At 43.4% G+C, this 22,286-nt stretch overlaps 1 protein-coding gene across 1 annotated transcript; it reads right to left on the minus strand.

Annotated features, from left to right (window-relative positions):
* Positions 1-571: 571 nt before the first annotated feature.
* Positions 572-21,181, minus strand: LOC310778392 (solute carrier family 35 member F5-like). Its single transcript, XM_083638804.1, has 16 exons — positions 21,076-21,181; positions 19,919-19,985; positions 19,324-19,466; positions 15,301-15,450; positions 14,992-15,054; positions 14,630-14,711; positions 13,546-13,739; positions 12,565-12,646; positions 11,914-12,001; positions 11,101-11,165; positions 10,875-10,979; positions 8,694-8,853; positions 7,208-7,298; positions 5,161-5,315; positions 2,519-2,619; positions 572-779 (listed from the first exon to the last, which is right to left on the minus strand). Exons 3-15 carry the CDS (start codon positions 19,456-19,458, stop codon positions 2,538-2,540), a joined length of 1,452 nt encoding a protein of 483 aa, XP_083494930.1. The 5' UTR covers positions 19,459-19,466; positions 19,919-19,985; positions 21,076-21,181; the 3' UTR covers positions 572-779; positions 2,519-2,537.
* Between the last annotated feature and the right edge of the window lie 1,105 nt (positions 21,182-22,286).

Below are 22,286 nucleotides of genomic sequence, written 5' to 3' on the forward strand. Positions count from 1 at the left end.
AAGAAAACAAAAAGGAAAATACAGATTTTCACATCGGTTATGGGTGCAGGTGTTGAAATTACTGACAGCCTGGTTCCAGAGTATACAATTTAAAGAGGTACTTAGGTAATCTTCCCTTGGTGACACAAATACAGGAAGAAAGCTTAGGACTTGGTTTGCTTTGTGCTTGGGAAAACAGGCTTGTTCATGTAAAACTGATGAGGATCAATACCTGGATAGTATACATGTCAAAATCTTCCTGTATCTACAGTAGTTGACCGCTCAATAATGTATTCAAATGTGTGAATCTGCATTGTGCCTGCATCACACGTCCACTTATGAACAAGCAGCAAGGCTTCATAAGGCCTACGAACAAAAGACACACACACACACACACACACACACACACACACACACACACACACACACACGCACGCACGAAGAACTCCTCTCCATTGGTTCTCATCCAGGAAGAAACATGTATGCTCCTCCCCCTGTTAGTGTTGTCCATCAGGTTCAACTTGTACCATTTCAACTGGTCACATAACGCAATTATAAAGTCCAGCACCTTGATGTACCATAAAGTTCCTCTTCACACAGCAACATCAGAAAAAGCACAAAACGGAGAATTTCAGTCCACCGTGACTGGAGTGTTTGAAATAAAAATGACTTGTAGAAATGGATGCGTCGTCTCAACACTGTAGAAAATAAATAGGCTTCATAAGAGGCACTGGGGTAGTTCAACGTCTCTATTTTGATAACTTCCAGATTGTCACCTCATCGAGCTCCACGTTCGCCACCTTGGGAGACAAAATGAGTCAAACAGCATGAAACAGACGGAAACACATGGACGCATACACACACTCGACTTGCTCCTTCAGTAGAAGCTACACAACCAGCAGACAGGTTTACATTTGTCTTGAATAGAGTACCGCAGGGATGACGTACTTTTGTAGGTGGAAGGCGTAAGTCCCGGACATGTTGAAGCTTCAGGGGAAGAGTGAATGGGGATTTCACTTAAATGCATAAAATAAGGTCTGTGGTTAACAAAAGTTTATGGGAGTGGTCATTTGTGTTCAGCAGGATAATCTTCACAAACGTGAATCACTTTTATGACTTTTGAAGCGTTTTCTAAAAATCACGTTTAAAAAAAACAAATTTACGTATCAAAAGTCATAAAAGTGATCACGTTTGTGAAGATTATGCTGCTGAACACAAATTACCACTCCCATACTGTAAAACTTTTGTTAACCACAGACCTTATTTTATGCATTTAAGTGAAATCCCCATTCTAAAACCCCATTCACTTTTTCCCTGAAGATCCAACATGCTTCCTGCGGTGCTCTATTGCCCAGTGTTTATCCCCCAACTGACACTTGTATGAGAAACCACAGGCTGATTTCAAAACCCCTCTCTGCCCTACTGCCCATTGCTTTGTGGGTCGAAGGGGGCGGATGAGGAAAAGACCGACTAACACTATGAAGAGAGGACAGGCTGCTACACTGAAATCAGACCAATCCAGACTTGGTCGTGTGGGTGGCCAAACTCTGATCTAAAATATTTACGTGATGACCATCTTGTCTTGTTCATGTCCGGTCTCTCTCGCTGACCACTATGTCCAAACAATGAGGGCTTCAGATAGATGCGTGACAGATGTTCAAAGAGAAACAACACTTGAACTCTGAATTTCACCGATATAAATTTATAAAATATAAAGGATGAAATCTGTGAAAATGTTATTGTTTTTGTCAATGAGGGATTAGGTTGACTTATCTTCTGCCATTTAAAAAGAAGCATAATTTGATTTTACTTTGTGTTTTATGAATGATTTTGTAACGGAAGTTGTCACTTTTTTCATATGATTAATATCCCATTTTAGAGCAAAACTCCTTTCTTCTCTGAACATTTATGTTGCAGAGAGAGGCAAATATGATGAATAGTTTCAGATCAATCAAACAAATTGTTTTCAATCAATCAAGAGAAGTGTGCTCTTTTGCGAGTTACAATTCCCTGGTAGCTCTGTCATGAGAACACATATAACACTGAACTCTTTATGTTTGTTTTTTCAAGCTTTCAAAATCAAACCAACTAAGCTGATTAAGGTATATTCACAAACAAACAATATGACCCCACTTTCCACTGAAGGCCAAACCTGGTGCTTTTGAATTTGGTTCCAGAGTTCCTGACCGCTTTCCACTGGTTTGGCATGGGCCAAAAGAGGGCTAGTCCAGGAACTCAAGTCCCACTAGGTATGTTAAAACTTGTTTTTTTCTCCAAACTTAATTAGTAATTAATAAGTAATTAAAGCTAATGTTACTAATGTTACTGTACATTTGACAGTAGCGTTGTCTGCCATGTTTGATGACAAGCAGTTGTGTAAGTTGGTTGTCATGGTTACGCAGGGACTAGGTTGTTAGGTTACTCTTTAACCAGTTTAGCCCAACACTTCAGTTCTAGGCTAGAGTTCATGGGCTTTTGGCTTTCAGTGGAAAGGGGGCTAATGACAGGCACACATACACAGACAGACAGGAAGCATTACTTTGTGATTGGTTGTTGCATCACGAACAGAAGCTTCCTTCACTAGGAGAGATGGTGTGTAGGGGAATAAGGCTTTCACACTGCTCGCTGTCTTCTGGCAATCTGGAGGCAGAGGGAGGAGGGTGTCAATTATCATCATCTTGACAACTATCATGAACATAATCATCCTTCTCTAAATGGGAACAAGCATTCACTGAAGATAGAATAGAGAGCATAACTGCCAAGCAGAGGATAGGCTATAGACTTAACTTAGCCAGGCTATAAGCTTCAGTGAAATCCATTGTCCTTGTAAGAATGTCAGAGGAGAAATGACTGTGGGTGTGTGTGTGTGTGTGTGTGTGTGCGTGCGTGCGTACGTGTGTGTGTGCGTGTGTGTGTGTGATGGTTGGGGTCAATTCCTTTTTAATCAGTCAAACCAGAATGTACTAAAACAGTAATTCACTTTGTAATGATAGAGCACATTCATTCATTTTAATTTGTAATTTTAATATCTTAATCAAAACTTCACAAGACTGGATCTAAATCTCTTTTATAGCATTTTTCATCCCTCCCCAAATTGAATATATGACCCAGTACCCCCCTCCCCCCCACCCCCATTGTGTATTTGTGTCTGTGCTTACACACTTAACAGCAGGCTATGCTAGAGGCTTTGCAGTGGTGTCACAAATCTCCTGGCAACCACGGCTGCTGCTCTCATGGTGGTCCAATGGAGAACAGGCTGTGTGCAAATATTGTCTAAAAATAAAACAACCAGTCTAGAAAAAGAGAGATAGCCTACCCAAGGATTGTAGTGGTGTGGCTGTAGGTCAATTCAGCAAAGTTATAAGTAAGTGTAAATATTCTGATAAGGACGATGTGTGCAGAAAATGTGGTTTAGATAACGGTCTTTAACTCTAGCCCCTCTGGTCAATATTTACTCCAAAGCAAAGTTAAGTTGTAGTCTTAGAAGAGTCAGAAGAAGTGAAGTAGAAGAGTGTTTTTGAGGGTAAATGTTAACATGTTAACAGTGGTCAAATGATCAGTTCCCAGTCAAAAACCGTACAGAAATTAACCATGTCTATTGAATTCTGTTGAGATGGGCAAGTTAGAAACACCATCGCCCCTTCACAGCCACTGTTGCCAAGAGCTGAGGCCCTCCAACATGGCTGCCAGAGTGTGAGTTCCACCACATTGAACTGTTCTGTACCTCTGAATGAACTGTTCTGTACCTCTAAATTAACTGTTCTGCACCTCTGAATGAACTGTTCTGTACCTCTAAATGAACTGTTCTGTACCGTACCTCTGAATGAACTGTTCTGTACCTCTAAATGAACTGTTCTGTACATCTGAATGAACTGTTCTGTACCTCTGAATGAACTGTTCTGTACATCTGAATGAACTTTTCTGTACCTCTGTGTTCTGTACCTCTGAATGAACTGTTCTGTACCTCTGAATGAACTGTTCTGTACCTCTGAATGAACTGTTCTGTACCTCTGAATGAACTGTTCTGTACATCTGAATGAACTGTTCTGTACTTGTGTTCTGTACCTCTGAATGAACTGTTCTGTACATCTGAATGAACTGTTCTGTACCTCTGAATGAACTGTTCTGTACCTCTAAATGAACTGTTCTGTACCTCTGAACGAACTGTTCTGTACCTCTGAACGAACTGTTCTGTACCTCTGAACGAACTGTTCTGTACATCTGAACGAACTGTTCTGTACCTCTGAACGAACTGTTCTGTACCTCTGAATTAACTGTTCGGTACCTCTGAACGAACTGTTCTGTACCTCTGAACGAACTGTTCTGTACATCTGAATGAACTGTTCTGTACCTCTGAACGAACTGTTCTGTACATCTGAATGAACTGTTCTGTACCTCTGAATGAACTGTTCTGTACCTCTGAATGAACTGTTCTGTACCTCTGAACGAACTGTTCTGTACCTCTGAACGAACTGTTCTGTACCTCTGAATGAACTGTTCTGTACCTCTGAACGAACTGTTCTGTACCTCTGAACGAACTGTTCTGTACATCTGAATGAACTGTTCTGTACATCTGAACGAACTGTTCTGTACCTCTGAATTAACTGTTCTGTACCTCTGAACGAACTGTTCTGTACATCTGAATGAACTGTTCTGTACATCTGAATGAACTGTTCTGTACCTCTGAACGAACTGTTCTGTACATCTGAATGAACTGTTCTGTACCTCTGAATGAACTGTTCTGTACCTCTGAATGAACTGTTCTGTACCTCTGAACGAACTGTTCTGTACATCTGAATGAACTGTTCTGTACCTCTGAATGAACTGTTCTCTGAATGAACTGTTCTGTACCTCTGAATGAACTGTTCTGTACCTCTAAATGAACTGTTCTGTACATCTGAATGAACGGTTCTGTACCTCTGAATGAACTGTTCTGTACCTCTGAATGAACTGTTCTGTACCTCTGAATGAACTGTTCTGTACCTCTGAATGAACTGTTCTGTACCTCTAAATGAACTGTTCTGTACATCTGAATGAACAGTTCTGTACCTCTGAATGAACTGTTCTGTACCTCTAAATGAACTGTTCTGTACATCTGAATGAACGGTTCTGTACCTCTGAATGAACGGTTCTGTACCTCTGAATGAACTGTTCTGTACCTCTGAATGAACTGTTCTGTACCTCTGAATGCGATGTTTCCGGCAAATGAAGGCGAATACTCTCCTCAGCCCCACCATGACGGGGTCCCAGTTGTTGTAGTGACATAAGAGCGTGGCGATGAAGAAGGAGAGGAAGACGGGGACGGCTCCAGCAAAAAACAGCCAGGAGAAACGCACCTGCCCGCACAGAGGGGGTAAAGTAACTAGTTACAACTAGGCCTACTGTACTAAACAGTTTTAAAGGAATTTACTTTACTTAAATAAGTAAGATTGCAGATTCAATGCAGATTGAGATTGGAATAGTACTGATATTCCTTAAAGGTTAACGCTGGTGTTTTTAATGCATTTCTTACCATCAACAAATCCTTTTCACCTTATTCTTTGCACACCTTATTCTTCTGCATGACGTCATTTTGTAATCGTCTTTCCGTTTTAGACACGGAAGTAGATTTCGCCTACCTTTATCTTTTTTAGACTTGCCGTTGACTTGTCTTGCTGTTTTCAAGCAAAAAAACCCAAACTGTTATAAAGTTTTAATATTTTGTCGGATGAGAACGTAACATTCATGTGACGAGTTTATCAGAATAACGCCTACTTGGACATTTTTAACGAGCAGCGAGGAGCTGGCTGTGTGACCAGCTGTCAACCCCTACAGTAGGCTACTGCCTGGCAATGCATTACTCTCTCAGGTAACAGTCTTTGAAAAATGATAATCCAGTTGCGCTTTCAAGCAAACCCTCACTGACTACAACGGAAGCACTGCCTGTACACTTCACTTCCCTATCAGCTCCAAAACACACACACACACACACACACACACACACACACACACACACACACACACACACACACACACACACACACACACACACACACACACAAAGTGAGCAGAGTAGTTCCTATTTTTTCGGATGAGAACGTAACATTCCAAATATGTGACCAGTTTATCAGAATAACTATTTGGAAATATTTAACGAGCAGCAAGGACTGAGAGCGCTGGTTGTGTGACCAGTGGGACTAGCTAGCTAGTATCTGTCAACCCGTACTGTACTGGCAGTGAGAAAACACTGTCGAGGTGCTTTTGTAACTAACGTTAAATGCCGACCGGGTACAGCCATCGGCTCCTCGCAGCAGTAACGCTATGAACATGTAACTGAAGTTGGCCGCAGTGTAGCTTCTCAATGTTGAACTTGCCAAACTTCCTTCGTAGTGACGTTTTTGTTTTGAAATTGGCCGCCAACTAGCGCTGAACCGGGAGAACAAATCCAATTGCATCGACGCGGAAGAGAGAAAAAGTGGGCGTGGTGAATAAGGTGAATAGAGAAGAAAAAACAGTAATGACTTTGTTCTACCAACAAGTCTCATCCATGTAACCGATGCCCAATCACTCCCCACCCGCTCTGCAGTGCCGCCCCGCCCCTCAACATACAGGCAATTTCGCTGCTATATTCCCACATGCGAGCGCCCAGGTGTGAAGGGAAATTCCGGGAAATGTCCGATATTGACTTACAGGTAATTTTCCGGTACGCATGTGGGAAAACGGCTTATGTATGTGTGTGTGTGTGTGTGTACATATATATTATATATATATATATATATAGTTTCTATCTCAGGAAAGTAGTTCTGTAACACAGTCCCTGACATAATAAAGATGTGTTCCCATTTGAATGATTTGGTAATAACTACAACAGACTAACTTTTCATGGTAACAGTTTGTGATTTTTAAAATTGAAACATGTCTTGCTGTATTTCATGGTTTTGAGCTTACAATTGGAGCCAATGACTCCCGGTTTGAAGGCTAAAAAGGGAACGTGGCAAGTCAGAAAGTAACGGCAGTAGAGCGAACACATTGTTGATTTTGATGTTTTCATAGGATTTGTTGACTGTAAGAAATGTATTAAAAAACACCAGCCGTATCCTCAAAATTGATAGGACAAAAAATAAACTGGATGAAAAAACACACACAATTTGCCTAAATACATGTATACCGGTATATCTGGAATCTCACTTTCTCATTGAAATGCACAACAACAAAATAATCCAAATCTGAGCACAATAGTGAAACATACCTTCTGCATGCAAATATCTGCCATAATAGAGAGAGGGATGGTGAGGCTCAGGGCCAAAGTTCCTATTAGGGATGAGGTGAGGAAACAGCCCCTGTGGACAGAACGCTGCATCGTCAAAGTATTGAAACATCACTGAAATATTGTACTCAAGCTGAAATTCTGTTAGCTTAAAGTCAGAGTGAGTCTCGAGCATAGGTGTAGTGTCCGTAGAACGCGGGGGAACGGCGTTCCCATACTTCTCCAAGGGGTATTTTGTGTGTGTCATTGTGTGTGTGCATGTGGAGCCAATAAAACGAGTGAAACTGGGCAAAGTTGTCGTTCGTCCTATATTTAAGGTGGGCTGAATGATTCACACGGCATCAACTTGCGGGCGCGGCTTGAAGGAAGGATACATTCCACCTTAACTATATTTAAGGTGGGCTGAATGATTCACATGGCATCAACTCGTGGCTTGACAGAAGAAGGAAACATTCCACCTTAACTATATTTAAGGTGGGATGAATGATTCACATGGTATCAACTCGTGGCTTGAAGGAAGAAGGAAACATTCCACCTTAACTATATTTAAGGTGGGCTGAATGATTCACATGGCATCAACTCGTGGCTTGAAGGAAGAAGGAAACATTCCACCTTAACTATATTTAAGGTGTGGGATGAATGATTCACACGGCATCAACTCGTGGCTTGAAGGAAGAAGGAAACATTCCACCTTAACTATATTTAAGGTGGGATGAATGATTCACATGGTATCAACTCGTGGCTTGGAGGAAGAAGGAAACATTCCACCTTAACTAGCTGGCTTTTTCAGCATCCAAATATGTTTTTTTTTCTCCCAGTACCTCACTATAACAAGTAAAGATGAAAAGGCAGCCAAAAATGCTTTCATTTTTCGGACCAGCTGCCAAAAAGGTACATTTACAATCATGAAGAAACAATGTTAAAAGTGTGTTTCTTTTCAACACGGTTGCATCAAAAGTTAGCGTTAATCACCCCATTGCAATTTGCATCGCCAGAATTTGCCACAAAATGGTAGTTACTTACTAAAAATGCTGGCCGCCGTGCCAAATGATGATCAATGCCTTGTGCAACTTGTGTGATGCTTGATACTCATTGAGAGATTGTTTAGCTGTTTGTGTTGATAACTGACTCTGCTGAGTCTGCTCTGCTGTGCCCATATAGCCTACGTCTTTTTTAGTTTCAGAGCTGGAAATGTCATGGGCTACTTCTGCAGTGTTTATAGAGGACACAATAAGCTAAGTCGTGTGTGTCAGTGTGTGTGCGTGCGTGCGTGCAGGGGGGGGGGGGGGTGTTGGGACTTGTGCGGGTGTTCCCCATAAAATTATACTGTAGGTGCGTTCCCCCACTTCTCCAGATAGCACTACACCTGGTCTCGAGAGCACATAAAGTACATAGAAAACGGCTCAACTAAGAGTAGTTTGTTATACTCAAGGGCTTAGGTACTTTTCAATACAGGTGGGGTGCTCACCAAAGCCACAGGAACTCTGAGAGGACGGTCCCGATGAGGCCGTTGATGAGGATGTAAGTCCATACCAGCTGGCTGGGGAGCTCAAAGGCCTCGAAGCCCGTATAGTGCAACACGAGGAAGCCGGGCCACAGCAGCAGCAGGTTGAACAGACCCACGAACCCTGAGAGAGACACAGCAGCTCCAGCTCAACAGAGGTACCACCAGACTCTTGACGGCTCATAGGTTTGGGCAAACAATGGCTGAAAGCAAGTGGTTGCCGATAAACTTGTGAGGTGGCCGTCTCAATGGTTCATTTCTGTGCTGTTTTTGACTGGGAAGTTGAAACTAATTCTGTTGCCACTGATGCATCAGATTCATTGAAGAGAGAGTCACGCCAACGGAAGTCTGAAATGCTTGATTTATTCAGGGAAGATTCCTGACTCTTTTTCAGGAGTGCCCTGTTCTGCAGCCAATTGGCAAAGTATATGGAATACTTCTTCAATAATATCAAAATGTGCCTGTTATAGAATCACCCAAATGAAACTTTTACACAGCGCGTATATTACCCCTGTAAATGTAATAAAATGAGTGCTACTGTCTCAGAAAACCGTGGCAGGCACCCTGACGCACTGCCTGTGGGAATGCCCTGCAGTAAACTCCCTTTGGTCAGTGGTAACAAATGCCCTCACAGAGCTCCTCCAGGTTGTTGTTCCTAAATGTCCTGTATTGTGTATATTAGGAGACAACATAGATGGGTTATCTGTAAGGAAAATGAGATTTGTAAGATCGGGTTGTCTTGCTGTTAGATGGAAAATTGTAATGAATTGGAAGATAAGAACTCCATGCTGTTTGAGTTTGAGCAGCTGGTTGGAAGACTTCATAGATTTAATAGCGATGGAGGGAGCTGCTGCCACACTGGGGCATTTGTATTGTCTATGTATGTATCTTAATGTATTGTATGTGCTTAACTCATTGAGTGCCATGGATGAGTATGTTCGTCATTTCGTTTAGTAACGTAGAGTGCCAAGGACGAGTATGTTCGTCAATTGCGTTTTTTGACGGTGGGACGTGGATCAAAGCATCAGGCATCTCCTGTACAAATATGGGAGCTATTGAAGGTGTATAACCTATTTTACGGACTCATTAGGTGGCGACAGTGCTCTCCAGATTACAGAAAGGTCCGGAAAACTGCAGGAAAAAGCCGTGATCAAAGAGAAACCGATGCATGCTGCAGCCAGAGCCATATAGATTGCTCTGTCTGCAGCTGAAGTTGGCTGCGAACATCAGTCAATCCGCGCCCACAACTGAGCTCCTCTGCCTCTGTCTGTCTGTCTGCATATAGTTTCTCCACACGATTACCCGCCAGAAAGGCAGCACCCGACGCCGAAGGGCCAAACCTTTCCCTGCAGTCCCGTTTGGCATTTCCTTGTCGCGCTGGGAGCCGCCCGGGAGCCGCCCGCCGCAAAAACGGAGGCTCCGAAAATAGATTGGGTGCGTGTGGGGAGGAGTTTGCAGCTGAGGGGGGGAGAGGGGGGTGGGGCACGCAGGCTCCACAGAACTACACCACGTCACTACATCAGAAAATATTAGCTAGAGTCAGTGAATGTGCTTGAAATGCTTCATTTCACAAAAGGCTGAATATCTCAGCTTATAATTTGAAACCTGTCTTTTTGCTCAAAACAGCCTATCTTCTCCGGCTCATAACTAAAGAACGGAAAATGGTATCAATAAACTTTTTTTTGCAGATGATAGAAGAGAGTCTCCTCGTTCTTTCTGCGTGTTCGGTGTTTACATAGTAATATCACACAATATTCTGTGGGCCTCGAGAAATCACTGAAAACGCTCTGAAACTCTGGCACTGGGAGCTTCCGTTCTCCAAAAGTGGCTGGCACTCAATGAGTTACTGTCTACTAGTCTGTGAAATAAAAAATAAATAAAAAAATAGTGCCCTGTCCACAAACACACACATTCACACCTGGAAGCTGACCAGACCACAGTCTGATCTGCTGGCCACTGAGCTTGCTCAAGGACACCTCAGTGGTATTAATGAGGGAGGGGCAAGCGCTGCTTTTTCACTTTCCCCACCCAGATTTATCCGGCCGGTCCCGGGGATTGAACAGACAACCTTTAGGCCACCACTGCCCCACACACACTGCACAGCTGTAGTTGAAAAAATGATTTGTGACTTTATCATCTGCTTACCAAAGAACATGGGAATGTCCAGCTTATCCTCCCGATCTACCCTTCTCTTGATCATTACAATGTAGACAGCGTACAGTGCAGCGCCAGCCAACGACCACAGAGAACCTTCAGAAAGAAAATAATGGTTCAAATTCTATTCAGTAACAGCCATGCTAGGAAACAGGGCAAACAATGGTGAGAAGGAGTGACAGGTGTCTGTATTGAAACGCGCTGTCGCCATGATTACCTATCATGCCTTTCCCGTCAGCGTTGTCCATGCTGGAGAAACTAACGAGGGCAACACCTCCCATGCTGAACAAAAGAAAAGAGACACTCAATCAACAGACCCATTCAAGTCGGAATAAGGCTGGGCGATGTGGAGGAAAAATCATATCGCTGTATTTTTAGGGTGAACAATATATATTTAGGTATTTTCTACAAAGTGGGCTAAATGTTCAGTTGAAAGTCAAAGCCACATGTGAAATATCACAAGCACTTTTATTAAAACAAGACTGTGACCCAAATAAAATGCAAAGACAGGGTTTCCTTCCCTGACTATTGGTGTTTTCACAAAATATTTACACAAGATTAATGTGGATATAATGACTAAGTGGGTAAAGGTAAATAATAGAACAGCTAGAACAGTCTGGTAAGTTCCGAAAATTGCATCACTTTACTGTAACGCAGCCTTTAAAACCAGGAAATTACATCATATCATGATATCGATATAATATTGATATATTGCCCAGCCCTAAATCAGAAGGTTACATAACAGGGACAATTTGAAGAGTCTCATTCCAAATTGAGATATCGACCACTTGGAAGGAGGGGGGGGGGGGGGGGGGGGGGCTACTTGAACAAGACCGAGACAGCATACAATTATATTGGACTTTTTAAAGGATAGTAGGTCATTTGTTGCCAAAGTAATACTTTCAAAGCCCGGATCCTTTTTATACTAGAGATAATGAATGCTGAAGTTCTGTGGTTTCTCCATGCAAATATAAAGTGAGCACACCAAGCGCCCTCGACTTGTCAACACTTTTCATTCTAAAGCTCTTACCTCAGAGCCACGGCTAACAGCTTGGACAAGGTGAATCGGTCACTGCTGTTACTTGGAAATATAGCTGCCAGGATGAGAGTAAACAGGCCTGAAGAGGGAGGGGTGAAGGACCAGAGATGAATCAGACACCACGGAAAGACTGTTGAAAAACTGAACTGCCAATGCAGTAGATATATAGTACTCGAGCTAAAAAGAATATATGATGGCTATCATTACATAACCAAGATCCAGAGATAAACAATGGGTAAGCGGCCATTTCCCTTTAAACCAAGGTTAGGTGCACGGCTTTTACAATTCCTCTATTTGGTGACAATTGAATGCAAGAAGCACCCAAACACTATCCACTTCACTTGCAATTACGGTGGCCAGGATGGGTAGTCTAACCTGCGTGATGAAGGTCTTTGTACAGAAACGCTGTTGCCAATAAGACCGATTTGAACTGCAAGTGATGTGGACAGTGTGTGAGAGCTTCTTCCATTCAATTGTTGACTTTCAATCTTCTCCTACCCGTCTTAAGGGATTTACACACAGCACACATTTAGCCTATAGGGTTATCTTTGCAGTTGGTCCAGAGTTAAAAGGCCTTTTGGGAGATTGAGGTGTGTAGAAGTTCTACACTGTCCATTTGTTGCCACTGGGAGGGACAGTCACCTGAGGTGGAGGACAGGATGTTGACGATGGCAACCTGTGTGTCGGACAGCGCCTCCTGGTAGGACAAGTTTGCCAGGAACCACTGTAAGAGGGACAGAGACAGTGGATGGCAAGTGTGACAAACCTCTCACAGCATTCCTACAAATCTTCCATTGAAATCCCATAATTTTCAGATCTTAATTTCTAATCTGGATTTGAAGTGAACACAATCTATAGTTTAAGTAGAATAGTAATTTTGCTATTATTTAATTAATATACAGCATAACATATTGATGACAGGATAATGGGCAGGATCCATATTTTCCATAGTGTTATGTCCCTGCCAACAGCACTTAATGTTCATTTCTAAACAAACTTTATAATCCATACATTTTCTCAGTTGTGGATTACCAAGTCAGTATCTTCTTAGATGTTATATCTATTTGTTTGACAGCTCTTAGCATGAAATTGTTTTGAATGGCTATTGTTGAAACCATAATCCACTTGCTAAATGGCTATCTTTCCTCATTTTCAAAATTTCAGATGTGACTGATAGCAACAATGTGTTTTGTCTGCAAAATGTAAACAAAAGAGCAAAATCGGAGTGGGCAGAGGCAGAGGAAAACTGACCTTTCCTTATGACCAAGACTTGGTCATAAGGACCAAGGTGAGACTGCTTCTGTAACTGGCTGGAAACTTTACTGCATGCAATCTCACGGCGTTCATTGGTTATGTTGTACAGTACATGCGTCCTTACTGCAAAGGACACTGCGGTTTTTTTCAGTGGCTATCTTTGCTCAGCTGTAGTGTTGCTCGCTGTTTGAGGCAGAAGGCCAAAAGTTACATTCAGCCAATACTCTCTCTACTTTTTAATTAAACTGTCTTCAAACCTCCATGAATCCTGCAGCAATAAAGTCAGCAAGCACACGATTAAGTCCATATTTTGGGGCTACAAACCAGAATCAAAAGTAACCCGTCCACAGACAGCTGGCCCTTACTCACCACAAAGCAGAAGAAGAAGCTGATTTTGGCCACGTCAGTGACGGTCAGCTTGCCCACCGTACGCAGCATGGTCTCGTGGTCCTTGGCGGCCGGGTAGGACATGCGGGACAGCTTGGCCTCCAGGGCTTGAGTGGAGGGCAGCTGACGCACCTCCATGATGTTACTAAAACGTACCCGCTGCTTTTTGGAAGCTGCTGGGAGGAAGACATGGAGACAGGAGTGAGTAGATGGAGGCAGGGAAAGAGGAAATGTTTTATTGAAATGCCCAAGCTTGAATAAGCAATATGCAATTCCAACACTCCATTTGCATTTGCAATATGACCATCCATGCATTGTACTCCAGAGAATTATCACGCTTATCAGCTGCTGATGCATGGTTGATCTGAATGCAAAGCCAGTCAATTTCAGTAGAGGTTACAATCATATGCACCCTTGAAATTCAAATTAAATAAAAAACCTGAATTAATTGTCTCAAGACCTTTTCTTTGAACTCCGTAAGCACACTGCCTATCAGCCAGCTCCAAATATATAATTTGATTACAGCTCTCTAAAAATGCATTATACAAAGGTCTGGGAACATGGAAGCCAAAATATCAATGATCATTGCGTGGTGAGTGGAGACTAGACAGAGGCAAGCGTAAGGCTCTCGTTTCTTATGATGGTTCGATGAGATGAGGGGGAACGACGCCTGAGGGTTGCTTAAAAGGTCAGACAGAGGTTTCTCATGCCATATACAGCTTTCCCATTGGCTGTGTGAACAATGATTAGGGGGGAGCCAATCTATTCTCATAGCTCACCACTGCCCTCTGCTGTACAAAGCCTGTAGCTTTATTAGAGTGGTATATAAGATAACGGCAGAGAGGTAATCAATCACAGATCATTACAAATGCAATGCTTTCTGCCAATTCATAAAGTATTAATAGATTCAAAAGATGATAATGTTGTTGATACAAGACGATGAAGATGATACAAACTCAATACAAACTGCAAACTGGGTCTTCGTTCTATTTCTAATGTGTTATTCCCTGAGACTATTTGGCTTCAAGTTATTATTCAAGCAGAAGAAACTCGTCCATGTACTCACAGGCATCACAGTCTGTGCTGAAACAGTGCGAGTGGTCAGGAGCGACATCCTGGAACTTCACTGGAACATACAGCGGTTCACTCTGCACAAGAGAGGGAGACAAATACAGACATCTATTATTCAATTCAAGAGTAGTAGATTGTTGGCGAACCAAATCTGAACATCTATTTTGTATTTTTCTCATGATGTTTACATTCTGTAAATGTACATAATTGGCTCTCGACTGTCAAATTGGAAAATGGAATGAATTGCATTAATCTACTGAATGAGTTAATCTACTCATGAGTTAATGTAACACATGTAGTACCTTCAACTAGCAGATTGGTATAACCTTCACTATCACTGCCATTACTAATACCTACCAAAGAGTTGTTTACACTGGTGTCAGTGGTGCAGGGGGCAAAGTATGCTTCAGCATCAGCAAACTGTAGAAAGGTACAATTAAAACCGGTGAGCTCACAGATTGAAAACAAACCAAGAATTCTAATACATAACTGAAATTCTCACTCAAAGCAGCAGTTTGCGGTATTATCTTCTATATGTGTTATTAATTTTGTTGTTTTACTTTTGCTGCAGCAATTACTAAATTTCCCCACAGGAATCCTAAATGTTTCATCCTATCTTAACAGCATAGCGCCCCCTCATGGTGGAAGTGTGGCATGACTACTTACAAATGCAGAGTGTCTCTGCTGCAGGGTGCCGGTGCACTGCTGCCTCCAGGGCCGCCATAGCAGGAAGCCCAGCAAGTACAGGACAAACATGGAGGTCTTGGTGAACGTGCTGAAGAAGGGTTTGTTGTACTCCTGCCGCTTGAAAATGTACTGAAGGAAGAAACAACAAAAGAGAATCATCATTTTAGCCTATGTGTGTTTGGGCTGGAAAATCCAGCCCAAACACCTCTGCCTCATATTTACATCCTCCTCAGCTTTTCTTCTGTTGTTTACAAAAAGAAAATACTGGTCCACTTGACTTTACAAAAAGAAAATACTGGTCTACTTGACTTTACAAAAAGAAAATACTGGTCTACTTGACATCTTTCATTCCACCGAGCGTGAGGTTCAGTTCCAGAGGGCGCTATCAGAGGGATTGTACTCTCAATTCAAATATGTGTAACCTCAGTTTTGCATCACAAACACTCCTGTATGTCTTATGATTTTCTTTTGCATTTCCACTTTGCTGGATTGAATGTCGTGGAGAGAGAAACCAAGCTGGGAGGGAGAGAAGGTCATCGTGAACCAAGCCCAAACACGCAAAACCTTGTGCATGACATGATCGACCTCACGCCTAGTCCTTAGAGTCTTTTAAGTCGCTACTAAAGACTCATAGACATAAATAATATGGACGTATCTATCCCATTAAATCTCGTTTTCCATCACCATCTTGATTTTTCGTCAGCAGAGTGGGAGGGAATGGGTTGAGTCCTTCCGCACCTTACGTGAGATGGGAGTTTCCCAGAACAGCAGCTCCGCCTGCTATTGGTCCGTGATCTATTTTACGCCAAACGGTCGAGTTATATAACAATTGACCCCTCTACAGTTGTTATGAAAAGGTGAAATTAGCTATATAGACCAAAACCGTGTTCCACCCCTAACTGGAAAGATGTTTAATCATGTTACAAAGTCAGGCATTTTAACATGGGGGGAATGCCTACTACTCCCGATGCCTAGTGGCCATTCAAGGAACTACAGCTTTTCAATTCACTTCCGCATCCTCAGAGGGAAGGGCTTGTCCACTGCTTTCAACTCGAGCTGAGCTGTCAGCTCGACTTCATCTTACTGTGTTTATTGTGTACTGTTTCTTAAATGTATCTGTTTTATATTTGCTTACATGTTAAGCACTTTGGTCAACTGTGGTTGTTTTAAATGTGCTATATAAATAAACTTTGCCTTGCCTAGACTGCTGATCTATGGAACAGCTCAGTGTACTCTGGGTCTTCAGCAGATGCTCAAAAGTTCAGGGACAGCTTACCTTTTCTAAATTCTCAAAGGACTACCGGTATTTGATATTCTCTGTTATTTTTCAATGAAGATGTCCGGAGGGGAAATACCTACAATGCTTGTATTACTGTAACGTAAAATACCTATTTACTATAATACTTTGGATATGTTTATTCACCACTCAGCTTCATGTTCATCAAAGTGTCTTCAGAGAAGGGTTTGCCTACCATCCAGCACCACAAAGCTCTGGGTCATCCTGCAGAAGGCAGAGCGTCTCTGAGGAATGCCTGTAAAAACTGACTGTTCTCATGAAGAAAGTGTGTGCAGCATTTACAACTGGTAAGGAGGTCTTGTTTGATGAATGTACAGTATAGTTTATTTGTTTCAGTGTGATTTTTCTTAAACTAAATATAGTTAGTCTTTAATGGGGTTTAATGCTGCATTCATGTGCTCCTCGGATGGTCCGAATTTCCAAGTTGGCAAGTTGTTCTTCCAACGTCGGTGTGTATCTGTGTTTATGGTGTCAGAATGATCAGGATGTGCTAACCAAATCAGGGTTAATGCTAATAGATAACTTTTCTAACTAATCTAGGTCACGCTACGTGGACAGCAACTAACGGTAATACCATATTACAAAAAATTACAGGTGAGTAAAATAAATAGTTTCTTACCCTCAACAAAGCATCTACTTTCGTCCGCCATGTTTAATAAAAATAATAGTTCATCGAATTTATATAGCACTTTTCAGTGACCCAAAGATGCTGACAGTAAGAGTATGTGAAGAACAAACAGAGGAACAAGTGATGAGGAAACAGAAACATATAACATAAAGCAGCTAAACAGGGATGGAAACATAGGAGGGGGGAAAGGGCAAGTGGGGGTGGGGCAGGGACAAGGCGGACAAGAGGGGAGGGGAGAGAGGGAGCAGGCAGGGCGGTAGGTGAGGTTATGAGTAGGGGAGAGAGGGAGAGAGGGAGGAGGCAGGGCGGTAGGTGAGGTTATGGGTAGGGGAGAGGGAGAGGGAGCACGCAGGGCAGTAGGTGAGGTTATGGGTAGGGGAGAGAGGGAGCAGGCAGGGCGGTAGGTGAGGTTATGGGTAGGGGAGAGAGGGAGCAGGCAGGGCAGTATGTGTGGTTATGGGTAGGGGAGAGAGGGAGCAGGCAGGGCGGTAGGTGAGGGTATGGGTAGGGGAGAGAGGGAGCAGGCAGGGCGGTAGGTGAGGTTATGGGTAGGAGAGAGGGAGCAGGCAGGGCGGTAGGTGAGGTTATGGGTAGGAGAGAGGGAGCAGGCAGGGTGCTAGGTGAGGTTATTGGTAAGGGAGAGAGTGAGCAGCTAGGGCAGTAGGTGAGGTTATGGGTAGGGGAGAGAGGGAGAGAGGGAGCAGGCAGGGCGGTAGGTGAGGGTATGGGTAGGGGAGAGAGGGAGCAGGCAGGGCGGTAGGGGAGGTTATGGGTAGGGGAGAGAGGGAGCAGGCAGGGCGGTAGGTGAGGTTATGGGTAGGGGAGAGGGAGAGGGAGCATGCAGGGCAGTAGGTGAGGTTATGGGTAGGAGAGAGGGAGCAGGCAGGGCGGTATGTGTGGTTATGGGTAGGGGAGAGAGGGAGCAGGCAGGGCGGTAGGTGAGGTTATGGGTAGGGGAGAGGGAGCAGGCAGGGCGGTAGGTGAGGTTATGGGTAGGGGAGAGAGAGAGCAGGCAGGGCAGTAGGTGAGGTTATGGGTAGGAGAGAGGGAGCAGGCAGGGCAGTAGGTGAGGTTATGGGTAGGAGAGAGGGAGCAGGCAGGGCGGTAGGTGAGGTTATGGGTAGGGGAGAGAGAGAGCAGGCAGGGCAGTAGGTGAGGTTATGGGTAGGAGAGAGGGAGCAGGCAGGGCAGTAGGTGAGGTTATGGGTAAGGGAGAGAGTGAGCAGCTAGGGCAGTAGGTGAGGTTATGGGTAGGAGAGAGGGAGCAGGCAGGGTGCTAGGTGAGGTTATGGGTAAGGGAGAGAGTGAGCAGGCAGGGCAGTAGGTGAGGTTATGGGTAAGGGAGAGAGTGAGCAGGCAGGGCAGTAGGTGAGGTTATGGGTAGGGGAGAGAGGGAGCAGGCAGGGCAGTAGGTGAGGTTATGGGTAGGGGAGAGAGTGAGCAGCTAGGGCAGTAGGTGAGGTTATGGGTAGGAGAGAGGGAGCAGGCATGGTGCTAGGTGAGGTTATGGGTAAGGGAGAGAGTGAGCAGCTAGGGCAGTAGGTGAGGTTATGGGTAGGAGAGAGGGAGCAGGCAGGGTGCTAGGTGAGGTTATGGGTAAGGGAGAGAGTGAGCAGGCAGGGCAGTAGGTGAGGTTATGGGTAAGGGAGAGAGTGAGCAGGCAGGGCAGTAGGTGAGGTTATGGGTAGGGGAGAGAGGGAGCAGGCAGGGCAGTAGGTGAGGTTATGGGTAGGGGAGAGAGGGAGCAGGCAGGGCGGTAGGTGAGGTTATGGGTAGGGGAGAGAGTGAGCAGGCAGGGCAGTAGGGGAGGTTGTAAGCTTGGGAGAACAGGTAGGTTTTTAGACTTGAAGATGAAGAGTGAGGGTGAGTCTCGGACAGGCTGGGGGAGGGAATTCCAGAGATGGGGTGCTACTATAGAGAATGTTCCATCTCCAAAGCTGCAGAGTTTGAATGGAGGAACAGTGAGGGGAACAGTGGACGAGGCTCTGAGGGTTTGGGTGGGGCGATAGATAGATACTACAGCCCAAAAGATCCCTGCAGCTGGAGGTAAGCAGGCTGACGGTGAGACAGTCCTTACTGAGGTCAGCTCGGAGGAAGCCACCCAGATGACGTCCACCAGCAGGAGTATCACCACCCCCAGGGCCATGCGCCTCCGCTGGGCCGCTGAGCTGCTCTGAGAGCCCATCCGGTTCATGATGAACACCCACACCATTCTGGACACTGCTAAAGAGCACACATCATGTATGACACACACACACGCACACGCGCACGCGCGCGCGCACGCACACACACACACACACACACACACACACACACACATTCAAATTAAAGACCCCATGAAATGGCATAATTTCCTGGTGAAACAGGATATTTGTGCAGTGCATAATGCAGTGAGGGATCAATTCAAAAGTCTAAACCAGTGGAATATGAGTCAGGGAGAAAGGCAAGGCAATGTTAGGGAGAGAAAGCCAATGTGAGAGGTGTGAGGCATGGGATTAAATTGATGGTTTTACTGATTCAAAATGTATATTTATGCCTCCTGGTTATGGGAGTTAATTTCATGGGCACTTTAAACTGAACTGCATGTGCACGTCTTGCACAACCTGTCCCACAACATTCAGAAAGGTAAATATCTTAAGTTGTAGTTCAAATATGGCAGTGCCAGACAGTACCTGTAAATCCTACGACAGGATCCTTCTATGGGAACTTCTGTGAAGCCTCTTCAGCAGGCAGGGCTCTCTGAGAGGGAAAACAAGAGCCATCCTCAGCACAGATCTTCCGCAATCTATACTCAAAGCCCTCACATTATTATGCAAGATTGAACATTGCCATTGAGGTGAAAATCCAGAAGGACTTACTTTGGTGCCCAGATAGATAAGATAACTTACAGGCTAGGGCACGTTAGAACTAATCGTAACATGGAAACATAACTGGGAGTAGCATGGGAAGAACAGAACAGACATTTTTCAGATCTATTCAAAGAGATTTTACCCTGTGAAAAAAGTTGACCCTGCTCTGTCTGCAGCGCAATCTCAGTCGATAACACAATGTGGAACAGCTTAAAAATGACATGAAAAGTGAGGAATAGTTACTCTATACCTAATAGACTAGCGTTTATTTAAAACCAATTGCCGTCACAGCAAAACAACTGTGGAAATGTGAAACAGGCGTACTCGTAAGGTATAGCAGCAACCAAGCATATTCTAAAAAACTATCAGAGATTCAGTCATGCTACCACTTTGTTTCACATATTGATCTACTTGATTAAATATATATTTCTCTCTGGAATCATTGTCTGAGCTTTTGAAACAGCACTGCATGTTGTGAGATGTGGTACGTGGCAGTATGTGATAATATCCTAATGAGTTTGACCACTGAGGCTGAAATTTGCTATGGTTGCCAGAATTAAAGTTGACAGTGGACAGGCACAGTAAACAGACAGAGCTGTATGTAAAATTATGAGTTTAGAGATTGTTTGCTATACTGTATGCAAGCTAAACTTTCCATGGTCATATGAAAACAGTCAATGTTTTTGGTAGCTGACTTGGCCAGTAACGTTCAGCCAACCGTGAGCAACTGAGACAATTTATTAACGTTAGCTCTAAAGCTAACATTAACGCCATAGACTGGGGGTCTAACACACACACATAGCTAGTTTCGATATACAAAATATGAATTTCGAGTACGAGAGACCCTGTCTAGTTAAGGTTATCTAACGTTGGTGACGACGTCGTTATGCTACGTGTAACATTATTTATCAGATAGCGATCCGTTAGCCAAATGCTAACAATCTTGCTAGTTTGTCAAGTGATCAGATCAGCCTTTTTACCTGAATGGTGGCAGAAGTCATTTATTTGGTTACCGCCATTAATTGCTCGTCTTTTCATAAGTTACATTGCCCGAATTATCGATAATTGCACTATAGTACGATGAAATGATTGACAGCCCAATGATTGTAAACATTAGCACACTCGCCCATTTTTTTTTCTGATCAGGTGACATCACTTTACTCATGCCGTGGCTTCTGGGAAATGTAGTACAAGCACCCCCCCCCCCTTCTTCTCCTTCACCCCCCCCACCCCAAATATTATGCAGTATTTCACACAGTATAAAAATACAACAAATTAAAAAGAAGGAATGGAAAGAATAATAAGGAAAACAAATACATCAACAAACAAACTGAAACAACCAAACAAACAAACAACAAAAAAGCAAATAATTGTATCATTTTTTCTTTTTATCATTTTTTTTTTATCATTTTTATAATTTCTTTAAAGATAAAGATAAAATATATATTAGATAGGGCCTAATAGATAGATTTAAATATATAAAAGGACTAGAAATCTTGCTCGCAGTGAAATTTAAAAAATATTTTGGGGCAATTAACTTTTGCCCCCATTGTCTAAAAACTGGGGGCATTTACAAAATTTTGGGGGCAAAAAATAGTAATTAGTGCATAAAGTTGCTAAAGCGTAGTGTGAACAACAGCACTGTTTGTGTGAGTGTGTGCATCATCGTTGTCTTCTGGCAACCAGCTTGCAGGTGCTGAGTGTGTGTTAGAGATGGAAATTAAATTAATTTAATGAAAATAAAATTATCAAAAATATTGGGGGCAATTTGTGCCCCTGGATCATGGTTTTTAGGGGCATTCTGGGATTTCTTGGGGGCATTTTTGCCCTTGCCCCTGGCTAAATTCCTACACTGCTTGCAACAGTGCTTGTAGCAGTCTCCACGATTAGGTGGAGACTCTGGAGATGATGCGCCATCGCCGCGTTATTACGAAACCCACCGTGGTTAAGCCAAAACCACGCCCTGTGCCCGCCTACGCGCCGGGATTGGCCAGGCGCCCATGCTCACGAATCGTCTTTCCTGTTCCACAGCTTGGAATCCATGTCAAGATGTCTGGCTTCAGAGGTGAAGCCAACTTTGAGAAGCAACAGTTAACTTTATTTACTTTTTAGATGGTTTTAAAATGTTTTATGCCACTTCCAACTTCATCCAGCCTGCAGTACCAACAGTTTATCAGCCAGTGTTTATATT

This window comes from Poromitra crassiceps (assembly GCF_964638095.1).
Source record: "Poromitra crassiceps genome assembly, chromosome: 6".
NCBI classification, from domain to species: Eukaryota; Metazoa; Chordata; class Actinopteri; order Beryciformes; family Melamphaidae; genus Poromitra; species Poromitra crassiceps.